The sequence below is a fragment of the Amblyraja radiata genome, chromosome 18 (assembly GCF_010909765.2).
Source record: "Amblyraja radiata isolate CabotCenter1 chromosome 18, sAmbRad1.1.pri, whole genome shotgun sequence".
Classification (NCBI taxonomy): Eukaryota; Metazoa; Chordata; class Chondrichthyes; order Rajiformes; family Rajidae; genus Amblyraja; species Amblyraja radiata.
Genome location: NC_045973.1, coordinates 35,786,444 through 35,799,666, shown reverse-complemented (window position 1 = coordinate 35,799,666; position 13,223 = coordinate 35,786,444). Strand labels below are relative to the sequence as shown.

General features: G+C 46.6%; 1 protein-coding gene across 2 annotated transcripts in view; it reads left to right on the top strand.

Moving 5' to 3' along the window:
* The window catches only part of plxnb1 (plexin B1), a 259,521-nt gene that overhangs the window by 180,101 nt on the left and 66,197 nt on the right, over positions 1–13,223 (top strand). For both annotated transcript variants that reach the window (XM_033037130.1, XM_033037129.1), the window contains exons 7-12: positions 164–296; positions 1,830–1,986; positions 2,958–3,066; positions 4,286–4,394; positions 8,794–9,720; positions 10,577–10,705. In XM_033037130.1, the coding sequence (XP_032893021.1) occupies positions 164–296; positions 1,830–1,986; positions 2,958–3,066; positions 4,286–4,394; positions 8,794–9,720; positions 10,577–10,705 (1,564 nt within the window). The remainder of the gene's footprint in view (positions 1–163; positions 297–1,829; positions 1,987–2,957; positions 3,067–4,285; positions 4,395–8,793; positions 9,721–10,576; positions 10,706–13,223) is intronic.

The following is a 13,223-nucleotide window of genomic DNA, read 5'->3' as shown; positions in this document are numbered from 1 at the left end:
ATCAATAGTGTGTTGTTGGGGCACGGATTTAATCGTTTTCGACAGAACCTAATGTTCCTTTCAATGCTCGCGCAGCTTGGTGCCATGGTGGCAGAGTGCGCGGTGAAGGTTATTTCCCAGCCTTTAACCCTGGCATTGATGCAGCCTTCCCTTCAACCTGCAGGTGCAGTAAGAAGTCAGAATGCACGAGAGCTGGGGAAGGCATCCAGTGGCTCTGGAGCTACAGCAAGGACCGGCAGTGCCTGAGGGTACACACTCTGTCCCCAGCTAATGTCAGCAGGCAGGAGCACAAGCAGGTGAGAGGGGCTGCACATGGGAATGTGGATCAAACAACTGCAGGTGCTGGTTTACACCGAAGATAGACACAGAGTGCTGGAGTAACTCAGCGCGTCAGGCAGCATCTCTGGTGACAAGAAATGGGTGACGTTTCAGGGCGGAGCCCTTCTTCAAAACAAATCCTAGCGGAGGCCAGAACAAAACAGGGCTGGTAACAGATGAGTTGAGGAAGGGTATGCTTCATTTGTCCAGGAGCAAGGACAAGACCTTATCTGGACTACTGCAAGCAGCATTTGACTAATTTAAGCAGCTCAGAGAAAATAGAACAATACAGCATAGGAACAGGCCACCGGGAATACACACAGGAATGTGTACAAAGGAACTGCAGATGCTGGCATATACCGAAGATCAACACAAAGCACTGGAATAACTCATGGATCAGGCAGCATCTCTGGAGAAAGAGTCTGAAGAAGGGTCTCCGACCCAATACGTCACTCATCCTTTTTCTCCGAAGATGCTGCCTGAGCTGCTGAGTTGCTCCAGCACTTTGTGTCTATCTGCTGTAAATAGGACTGTCAGCAGGGCACTGCTTGCCGCACACTAACTCGCATGGTCAATAAATGCTGCAAGTGCAATATGGGCAAAGTAGCTCCCAAGTAATTGGGACCGTGTTGTGCTGAGACAGCTCGCAGCTCAGTATCATTCTTAACTGCAATGGGGATGACCATTAGTTTAGTTTAGTTTAGATCGGAGAATTTAAACCAGTTAATTGTGCTTTCCCCAAACACAAAGTCCATCAGTGTAGAGGTCACAGCAGCAGTGGATAGTATGGACTAATTTTGCACCCTTCCCTCGCATCAATTTAGTTTAGTTTTGAGATACAGCGCAGAAACAAACCCGTCGGCCCACCGAGTCCACACCAACCAGCGATCCCCGTACATTAACACTATCCTGCACACTAGGGACAATTTACACTTATACCAAGGATTGACACAAAAAGCTGGAGTAACTCAGCGGGACAGGCAACATTTCTGGAGAGAAGGAATGAGTAACATTTTGGGTCGAGACCCTTCTTCAGACTGGAGCCTTCACCCGAAACGTCATCCATTCCTTCTCTCCAGAGATGCTACCTGTCCCACTGAGTTACTTCAACTTTTTGTGTCTATCTTCAATTTCAACCAGCATCTGCAGTTCCTTCTTACACTTATACCAAGTCAATTAACCTACCAACTCGTACGTCTTTGGATCGTGGGGAGGAAACCGAAGATCTCGGAGAAAACCCACGTGGTCACGGGGAGAACGTACAACCTCTGTACAGATAGCACCCGTTGTTGGGATCGAACCCGGGTCTCCAGCGCTGCAAGTGCTGTGATGCAGCAATTCTAACGCTGCGCCACGGTGCCAGCCAGAGAAATTACCAGAGACATTTGAGAAATCTCCTGCACCATACGTATAAAACCACAAATGTAACCGGTTTGACAAACAGAAATAAATTTTCCAACCTCCAAGTTGTTTTCTCAGTGATGGACATTATTGTTCTCTCTTGTTCACAGGTCTTTCTAAGTATTGCTGACTTGCCCATTCTGGCTGAGGATGAGTTCTACACCTGCCTTTTTGAAGATTATTCCAGTCCTGCCACCATTACTGAGCATGGTGTCGTTTGTTGGTCTCCAAAACCCCAGCACCTTCCACCTACTAAACCTGGAGCAGGTACACATCAAGAGTGAGAAATCTCCTGCAGACTAATCACAGCAATGTTCCTGCGGTCTGCTGAGATGTTGCCCAAATGTAAATTTCATACATCTATATCCCCCTGAGATATTCTGCAAGTGTGATTGCTTGCCAATGAAGTTTAAAGAAACAGTGTGAAAAAAGGCCCTTCGGCTCACCAAGTCCATGTTGACCAGCGATCCCCATAAACTAGCACTACCCTACACACTGGGGACAATTTATAATTTTACCGAAACCAATTAACCTACAATCCTGTACGTCTTTGGAGTGTGGGAGGAAACCAGAGCTCTTGGAGAAAACGGGGAGAGCCTACAAACCCCACACAGACAAAATTGGGAGTCAGGATTGAAAACAGGACTCTGGCACTGTAAGGTAGCAATTCTACCGCTGCGCCACCATGCCGCCTTGATTGGCTTTGTAGATACACTCTCAGACACTACACTTGAACGCTAATCAAATCATGTGTTTTAAGGGTTTGGTTGAGATACATTTTAGCCAGAAAGCAAGAGATCTTGCCTGCCATCCCTCGCAATGATGCCAAAGAATCTTTAATTGGGAGCAGATGAGATCTTGGTTTAACATCTCGTGGGTTATGGGGAGAAGGCAGGAGAATGGGGTTGAGAGGGAAAGATGATCAGCCATGATTGAATGGCAGAGTAGACTTGATGGGCCGAATGGCCTAATTCTGCTCCTATAGATTTCTAGGGTAGGACTTAAACCCATGATCTTCTGATACAAAAGTAAGTGTTATTACTGGGCCCCAGGCATTAACAAAGGTCATTCTGCAAGGCAGGGGGGTTGAGAGATGTCTCCAACACCAATGGACAAGCTTGCATCTGAGGCACTGGCCATTCTTGGGTGTGATTTGTCGAGTAGTTGCTGTGGTTTTTTCCGTGAATGTGCCCAGTGTGAGACATTCCCTGAATCTCCGCTTCTGAATTCCTCCCCAGATCACGTGACCATCGGGTTGCAGCTCATGTTCTTCAACGTCACACTGACCACGGCCGAGTTCACCTTCTACGACTGCAGGGCCGTGCAGCAGATCGCCAGGAGCTCTCCGTAAGTGTGTTGAGTCCTCTGTAAATAGAGCAAAGCAAATCCAATACCAATGAATGAGGACCTCGAACACACTGCCACTGCTGAAATAAAACCATTAAACACTCAAACATTATTGCCATAGAGGGAGCGCAGAGAAGGTTCACCAGACTGATTCCTGGGATGTCAGGACTGTCTTATGAAGAAAGACTGGATAGACTTGGTTTATACTCTCTAGAATTTAGGAGATTGAGAGGGGATCTTATAGAAACTTACAAAATCCTTAAGGGGTTGGACAGGCTAGATGCAGGAAGATTGCTCCCGATGTTGGGGAAGTCCAGGACAAGTGGTCACAGCTTAAGGATAAGGGGGAAATCCTTTAAAACCGAGATGAGAAGAACTTTTTTCACACAGAGAGTGGTGAATCTCTGGAACTCCCTGCCACAGAGGGTAGTCGAGGCCAGTTCATTGGCTATATTTAAGAGGGAGTTGGATGTGGCCCTTGTGGCTAAGGGGATCAGAGGGTATGGAGAGAAGGCAGGTACGGGATACTGAGTTGGATGATCAGCCATGATCATATTGAATGGCGGTGCAGGCTCGAAGGGCCGAATGGCCTACTCCTGCACCTAATTTCTATGTTTCTATGTTTCTAAATACAATCAGCAGGTCAGGCAGCATCGGTGGAAAGAGAAAGTCTCGGGTTGAAGCCCTTTAGTCAGAATTTGAGTCGGTGAATCCTACCAGTTAATTCTCTTTAAGAACAGGAATAGGTTGTGTGGATTTCAAGTCTGCTCTATCTTTTTTATAAGATCGTGACTAATATTGTTTTGAGTCTGATTTCCCTGTGTTTGGGTTGGCCAATCCCAGCTGATCCCATGTCCATGTTCGCTTAATGTCCAAAAATCTATTGATCTCGGCCTTAAATATACTGAGATCCACGTCTCTGTGGGTTTGAGAAATCCAATTACCGACAACACTCTGTAAGGAACAAGCCTAAATGACCATTGCCATGACCAACTAAGCCTGACAATTCCACATCTTGAACCTTTCCAGAATGCTGTTATACCATGGTGTTTGCCAAACGTGTTTTTGTTTGTGCAGATGGGGTTGAGGTGAGAGCCAGTGAGAATGAGTATGTTCTAACTGCTGTGATGCTCTAAGCTGCTCTCTGCTCTGTGCTTGGCTCGGATCATGGTCCCTGTTTCCTGACTTGTTTCTCTTTCTCTCGCCGCTGCCCCTGTAGGTGTCGCGGATGTGTGAGCAGCCGCTGGGGGTGTAACTGGTGCGTGCTTCAGCACCACTGTACCCACAACACCACCTGTGAGGACGAGGTGATCATTTTTAATGAGAATGTAAGTGCCAGTAATGGATGGACACGGGAGTGTTTGGGCAGAGTGAGTTGTATATTACGGAGAGCTGGCAACCAATGCACTATTAAGGGGTTCTTTGGGGAACGCTAAGTTAGCTTGGACCAGTACAGTCCCAGACATCATCTGCCACCTCTGCTCTATTCATGTGACCCAGGCCAATGAAGGTCTAGTTTAGTTTGGTTTAGTGCAGTGATACAGCGTGGAAACAAGTCCACCGAGTCCACGCCGACCTTTGATCACCTGTTCGCTAGTTCCATTTCCTGCACACACACAAGGGGTAATTTTGCAGAAGCCAATTCACCTTCAAATCCACATGTCTGTGGGACGTGGGAGGAAAGCCATGCGGTCACAGGGAGAGCATACAAACTCCACACAGACAGCACCCGAGGTCAGGTTGAGCCTGGGTCTCTGGCGCTGTAAGGCAGCAACTCTGCTGCTGCACACTGTGCTGACTCTCACTTCACTGGAGCCCAGCCTTTCCTACATCTTCGCCCTCCCACCTCCGCACTCCTTCACACACCTTCACAGATGGGGGAGAAGAAAATCTACCTTCTCCCTGCTGACCATTTCTGACAACCCAGGTGAAGGCTGTTTAATGGCAGGGTTAATCTCGGCTGCAATGTTCATGGAGCCTTGCCGTGCCCTCGTGGGTTGTTACAGGAGGGGACCCATTCACTGCAACAGCTCCATTCCCTGCAGATGAGGTGCGGGGCAATGGGAATGAGTGAGAGAGGGACAATTCTCTGAACCTGGGGCAGCAAGTGAATGTTGCAAATGGCCTCCGCCATTCAGCTGTGGACGACACCCCTTTAAAATGGAGCAAATGCACGGAGGGGGTGGGCGCAGATTCATCCGAATGTGACTTGGGCTAAAAGGCTCAGAGCACAGGTTTGGAGAGGCAACGTCTGTGTTCACTCATGTATGGAAGGCTTTTATGGGGATCGAATAGAGACATTTAACAAGGGCGGTGCAGCAGCAGAGTTGCTGCCATGCAGCGGCAGAAACCCGGGTTCGATCCTGACTACGGGTGCTGTCTGTACCTTCTCCCCGTGACCTGCGTGGGTTTTCTCTGGGAGCTAATTGGGTTGGTATAATTGTAAATTGTCGCTGGTCGGCATGGTTCCAGTGGGCAGAAGGGCCTGTTTCCACGCTGTGCCTGTAAGCTAAACTAAACTGATTGAGATAACTGTTCCTGGATCACTCTGGTGAATTATTTCTGGTGGCTCGCTGGACGTTCCTTGAATGGATGGGTTGTGTTAGGTCAGGGTGGGAGCTCATCATCCAGAGCACTAAGTAATGGTCTGCCAGTCCTGTCCACGCCAGGAACGAGCAAATGGAAAGCTGATAGACTGGAACGGTCTACTCCTCTCCCTGTGCATTCCTCAGTGGGCTTTATAAATCTGAATTTGGTACGGATGTGTGGGAGTTAGCCCAGGTTATGTTGGGAAAGGAATCTACATGTGTTCAGACGGAGTTCCTGAGATACCTTTGAGTCCTGAATTTTTACGAGTCCTGAAGGTTTCTCAATCTGCTGCTTCCTATGAGCCCTCTGTTTGAGGTTCCACAAGTTCCCTTTTAATTAGAAACATGGAGCCATACAGCGTGGAAACAGGCCCTTTGGCCCAACTTGCCCACACCGACCAACATGCCCTCTCTGCACTCGTCCCGCCTGGCTGCGTTTGGCCCATATCCCTCTACACCCAACTTATACATGTGCTTATCCAGATGTTTTTTAAATGCTGTTATAGTACCTGCCCCAACTACCTCCTCTGGCAGCTGGATCCACATGCCTACCACGTCTGCTAATCATATGTTGTCCCTGTTCTCATTGGGAGCAGTCCAGGTAAGGAAGGCTGGTTTTGTTACCTGAAGGATTTAAGTCTGACAAATACCTTTCTCACAATTATTGGTGGGCTTTTGATCCTAGATTTACATAAGTAATTCAACTTAAATCGGTCCTGGTGGAATTTGAACTGAAGCCTTAGTGATTGTCCTCCCTTTTAAAAGAACGTGAAGCAAAGCAGTGATACTGTGTATTAAATGGATATTAGCTGGTCCTTCAATAGATGGTGGTATTCAAAGATCCTCATCGTTGCTTTCTTAAAGAATAACAGTATACACAATGTAGCAAAGTGTCATCAAAGTATTGAGGATGGTATAAGGAGCGAGAGGAATTGACGGTTTGTCAGATCAGTGAAAAATATTTCTTTAAATTCTGTTAACAATGGAGCAGTTATCAGTGAAATTCCTTCTGTCTTTCTCCAGTCACGGTAAGATTTCCTTGTGGCAGCTTGGTGTAAGAGTGCACTTTGTCACTCCAAGGTGAATTCTCTGTATTCCCCCAAAAAAACACACGGCCTCACTTTCTTGGGTGAACCCGCCTGTAGTCCTAAATGTGTCTGGTCTTCAGTTTGTGAGCTTTCCCCTGTATTAAAGGAGCTTTACGGTCGAACCCAATCCACGCAAACAAGCCCCTCCAGTTGGTGACCATATCAACAAACTAAAATGAGAGAAAAAGACAAAGTGCTGGAGTAACTCAGTGGGTCAGACAGCATTTGTCGGTGAAGGAACTGCAGATGCTGCTTTAAACCGAAGATAGACATAAAGCTGGAGTAACTCACTGGGATAAGCAGCACCTCTAGAGAGAAGCAATGGGTGACGTTTTGGGTCTAGACCCTTCTTCGGACTAGTTAGGGAAAGGGGAAATGAGAAATGCAGACTGTGATGTAGAGAGATAAAGAACAATGATTGAAAGATATGCTAAAAAGTAACGATGGCCTGTGACCTTTATAATCGTTACTTTTTTTGCGTACTTTAATTCATTGTTCTTTCTCTCTCTACATCATTGCCTACATTGTTTCCCTTTTCTCTAACTAGTCTGAAGAAGGATCTTGCCCCGAAACGTCACACATTCCTTCTCTCCAGAACTGCTGCCTGTTACTGCAGCATTTTGTGTATCTGTAGATGACATGGACAGGGGAGGTTTCAGGTCGGGATGCTGTTTCTGACCTAAGGGCCTGTCCCACTTGGACGACCTAATCCACGAGTTTAGAAGACCCTAGACGAGTTGAAAAAAATGTCAAGGTCGTGTTGACTCGCTGAAGTAAAAGACCTTCGATCTCGTACGACTATGTCTACGACCTCCAATGACTATGTCTATGACCTCCTACTTGACCTCAGTCTTCCACACCTAAGACCAACTACGACTAGTTACGAGTGGAAAATGATCACATGATAAAATGACGTCATGTTTGCATTTTTTCTCGGGCCAGTTACCGACCGACGACTACTTACGACTACCATCATGACCTACCTACGAGTAAAAAGTATCCATTTTTTCCATGCCGACTTTTTTTTACTCGTGGACATTTTTTATCAGGCTGGAAAAAACGCCGCAACCTACTTGAGGCCACGAGTATGCGGAGACCACTCACGAGCATGAGGAAGTGTTATGAAGACCTCGTGGTGACCATGCTGCGAGTATGAGTCAAGGGCAAACTCGGCAGAGGTCGGCAATTAGGTCGTGAAAGTGGGACAGGGGCTTAACTGTTGTAGGACCAGACCCCCAATGTCCTCCAGAGATGCTGCCTGACACACTGGGTCACCCTGGCACTTTGTGGCGTTTTTTTTTATACTGCTACCTGCACCTCCTCGTTCTCTAAAGAATAAGCAAGTTTTTTTCAGACAAGCAATGTTACATGATTAAACTTTCCCCAGCATTGCTTCCTGAAAAGAAATGGATCAATTGTAATCATGTATTGTCTTTCTGCTGACTGGTTAGCATGCAACAAAAGCTTTTCAAGGTACCACGGTACAATAAACTAAACTGCTACTGTTAAAGTAACAGTTCTGAACTGGGTAATCCCAACAAAAGGTATACATTTAAGAATGAACTGCAGACGGTGGAAAAATCGAAGGTAGACAAAAATGCTGGAGAAACTCAGCGGGTGAGGCAGCATCTGTGGAGCTCCATAGATGCTGCCTCACCCGCTGGGTTACTCCAGCATTTTTATCAACCTCCAACAAAAGGTTTTGTTAACTTTGTCACCAATATTTTAAAATATAAATTAAATGCTTTTCCAAATTAAGTATAAAGTGTCGAGACAATGTATTCGTCTATGGACTCTTCCAGTTCAAAAGGTCTTGGGTTTACCTGGAGCTCCTTTAATAAAGGGTTACATACTGTAATGTCACTACAGTAACTCAGTGTGATTTTATTTTAATACTTCTCTGTTTTACAATTGATTCTGAAATCAGAAATAATGAGTCATTTTCTGTCTCTTGCTCTCCCTCTTCCCTCTGTCTGTGTGTTTCCCTCCAACCCACTTCCATCCTTTCTGTCTATCCTGGTTTAATTTCACTGGTAATCGTTCCCTGACAGTTTGTTCTACCCTACGTGGCTCCTCCAACACTTCCGACCAAACCACTCCGCCTTGACACCACCGTCGCCCCGGTTACTCACCGCCCCACCACCGTTGCCCCGACGACAAGGGCCACGACCGTCCCTGCCACCCCACCCCCCGTCACCACCATCCCCACCACTCTGCCGACCACGGTGCCGACTACCATGGGCACCACGGCAGTGGCTTCCACCACCGCTGCGGCCCTTCCAACCGACCCGGCGACCACCCTGCCCACCACCACCACCACCACCACCTCATCTCCACCTGTGGTCCCCACCACTGCGGCAGCCACGGGGGCACCCGCCACCCTGCCGACCACAGCCAGTCCCGTTGTGGCAACAACCGCCGCCACTGCGGTGACGACCACCACTGGCACCACCCTGGCGGAAGCGAGCAGCCGGCCCGATACCACGACCCCACCTCCGACGCCATCCTCTGAGGTTACGGTGCAGTTGTCCACAAACGTGAGCACGGTGCTGGGCGTCGCCACCTCCCACACCATGGATGCCCCCCCTGCAAGCACTTCACCCTCTCCAAACCTGACAGACGTGGGTGACATCCTTGCCGTCACAACCACTACTCCTCCCGATCCCACCCAGCCTCCTTCCACGCGGTTTGCCGTTCCCACCGACCCCAGGCCTGATAACCCCACCGACGCGGTTCCCTCCACCACCATCACCACCACCACCACCGATTGGCAAAGGAAGGAAGTTGGTGACTGGAAGGATTCAGATGCTTGGGTAGACCCTGCGCAGGTTGAGAACGACACAGCAGTCTTCTCGGCCGCTGCTGTGCTGCTATCGGGTGACGGAGATGTTGAGAACCCTTCTCCTGCTTTCCTCCACCTGGTCGACTCTGAGGTTGACTACCACTTTGACCCTGGCTCGTCAGCCTTCTCCAGACAGGTAAGCCAAGTTTGTTTTACAGCGGCCAGTCTTGAACTTGGCTGTCCGAATGTTAGCTATGCCTGCATTAAATCTTATATCATGTCAGAGCCTTGAGAGAGGAAAAAATATTGCCCTCTTTCCCCAACTAAAAATGCTCATGTTAATATTTTCTTCTTAAAATAATAATAACCAGAACATCATGATATCACAAACAGATAGTTTCAAGTGACTTGTATGCACATGTATGTGTGCATTAGATCGTATATCATTACAGATAGGATAAAATCTTGCTCTTTCCCCAACTAAAAATGCTTATATTAATGTTTTCTTAAATTAATAGTAATTAGAATATCATGAACAGCTGGTTTCAAGGGAGTTGCTTGTTTGCATTAGGTTGTGTGCTAAGAATCCTTTTAATAAACGGATATGGCATAAAAAATAAGGATAGTACAGCAGTGTATACGGATATCTGTCTGTTTTATCATTGTAAATTAACCAATTAAACAACATACATAAAAATCAAAGTATCTTTCCCTTTCAAAATCAAAGATGGTAACCCGATAAAAAGAATTTCCAGAACACCATCATTGTTTCTTCCTAAAATATTGTCAGTTATTAAATGCTGTATTTAACATAATACATTACTAACTGGTCAGCCTTTGTTGTTGACTCCTACAGTAGGGAGCCATTGATATCAGATGTCAGTAATGAATAGAACATCATTATAGGAACAGTTGATCTTTTACAGCATACTCCATGGGACGTGCAAGTTTTATTTCTGGGTTGGGGCAGATGGTGAAAGTGTTCTGGTTTTATGTAGTTTGTCGCAAGTTTGCTTCTGCCCAGTGACGTTGTCTGTGTGATCTTTGTACAGAGCGATGAAGGGGTGAATAAGGGCCCCCTGGCATGTCCCTGCATGGATAACGTTCTGGGTTCCTCCCTTCTGCCAGTGAACGTGGAGCGGAAGATTACACTGACGGGCCAAAACCTTCACTTCTTCCAGGTCTGCATTTGTCATTCGTTTGCGCATTCTTGGATGTTGCTTTTATCCTGCACCGATATCTTGCTGCAATCAAAGTTCCAGCTCATTGCATCACACTCTCAGATGTTCAAGGAGCAGAATTAGGCCATTTGGCCCATCAAATCTACTCTGCCATTGAATCATGGCTGATCTATCTTTCCCTCTCAACCCCATTCTCCTGCCTTCTCCCCATAACCCCTGACACCCTTACAATCAAGTCTCCTCCTTAAAAATATCCATTGACTTGGCCTCCACAGCCAATCTGTGAATTGCACAGATTCAACCCCCTCTGACTAAAGAAATTCCTCCTCGTCTCCTTTTTAAAGGTACGTCCTTTTATTTTGAGGCTGCGCCCTCTGGTTCTGGACTCTCCCACAAGTGGAAAAATCCTCTCCACATTCATTCTACCCAGGCCACTCACTTATATTTACAATCTGTTCTCTGTCAACTGCTGTGTTGAGCATCCTCTGATGTTCATTAATACATCAATACATTAACTGGCTCAGGCTCATAGTTTCACATCGTTGCACTGCAGTTAGGATGGATAAAGGACTTTGTTCCTTGTTGTGTAGTTGTTCAGGTAAAGTCACAGTCCTACAGTGTGGAAACCGGCCCTCAGACACAACTTACCCACACTGACCAACGTTGTCCCATTTAGTCCCACCTGCCCACATTCGGCCATTGCCCTCCAAACCTATCCAAACTGTGCACCTGTCCAAATGCTTCTTAAACGTTTCAATAGTACCTGCAAAGATCAGTGTACCTGATCTTTCAGGTTTAGGTTCATTTTTGTTACGTGTACAGAGGTATATTGAAAAGCTTCATTTTGCATGCTATCCAATCATAACAGATAATGTTGTAAGTAAATACAATCAAGTCCAACTCCGGTGCAATAGGCAGAACAAAGGAGAAGATACTGTGCAGAATATAATTTTCGGCATTGTAGCGCACCAGTTCCAGTGGCAAAGTCCAATGTCCGCAATGGGGTAGAGGTGAATTGGACTGTAGATGTTCTTGAGTCTGGTGATGTACGCTTTCAAACTTCTGTATGTTCTGCCCATTGGGAGTGAGGAGAAGAAATTACAAGGGTGGGATCAATCTTTGATTATGTTAGTTGCTTTTCCAAGTCTGTGTAAAGTGTAGATGGAGTCCATGCTGGTGAGTCTAGTCTGTATGATGGGCTGAGCCGTATCCTTAATTCTCACATCGGTTTCATTCCTGCCCAGAAATAGATGGTGTGCAGATCGCTTGTTGCGAAATGCTGGCGTAAGATTTCTTCCTCATTTTTTTCACAGAGGATCAGGTGGTTTACAGGAACACAACTTCTGGGTGATGATAAAGGCGTTAATCAGTTGCAACTCAGCACTGCGTGGTGTCCATGTGGAACAGTGGGAGAATTCGGGGAAAGTTATCAAGAACAGAATATCCCGGGCGCTTCCGTTAGAATCTGACAAGAATAAGGCGAAACAAAAGGCTGTTGTATATTACACTGTAAATTCCTTGTAGTAGCGAGGAGGGGAAGTGAGTAAGAGTTAGTAAAAATGAAACTCTCATTCATGCTGATACAGGAAGAGTATTGTTTCATTCATACTAGGAGTTGGTGAGATGTTGATCACTACGCTTTCAAATTGTGAATTTACTTTTTAATGGTTTGTTCCCGTGAGCAAGTTGTACTTCCGTGTATGTGGATCTATAATGTTTCCTTGCAGATTGACAGTACAATATTATATTTTTATGGGGGTTTATGGTGGTGCTTTGCCCTAGTCATACAGCATGCAAATAGGCCCTTTGGCCCAACTTGCCCGCACCGACCAACATGTCCCATCTACATGCCCTCTGCCTGCATTTGACGCATATCCCTCTAAACTTGTCCTATCCATGTACCTGTCCAAATGTTTCTTAAACATTGTGATAGTCCCTGCCTCAACTACCTCGTCTGGGGGCTTGTTCCATACACCCACCATCCTTTGTGTGAAAAGTTTTGGGTTCCTATTAAATCTTTCACCCCTCACCTTAAACCGATGACCTCTTGTTCTCTATTTCTCTACTCTGGGCAAGAGACTCTGTGCGTTTACCCGATCTATTCCCCTCATGATTTTGTACACCTCTATAAAATCACCCCTCATTCCGCCTGCACACCAAGGAATAGAGTCCTTGCCTGCTCAACCTTTCAATATAGCTCAGGCCTCATAAATCTTCTCAGCACCCTTGCTAGCTTGATTTCTTTCCTATAACATGGAGCTGATAACTGAACACAATTCCCTAAATGTCTGAGGTGTCTAGAACATAGGTGGGAAGGGATTTGACCAAGGGGGATAGTATGGAGTCAGGGTATGTGGAGATGAGTTCGGTGGGGCACGAACAAGCAAAGACAATGGGTCTGCCGGGAGAGCCGGGTTTGTGGATTTTGGGGAGAAGGTAAAAATGGGCCGTGCGGGGCTGGGGAACGATGAGGTTGGAAGCTTGGTCGGGCAGGGCGTGGGAATTGATGAAGTCGGTG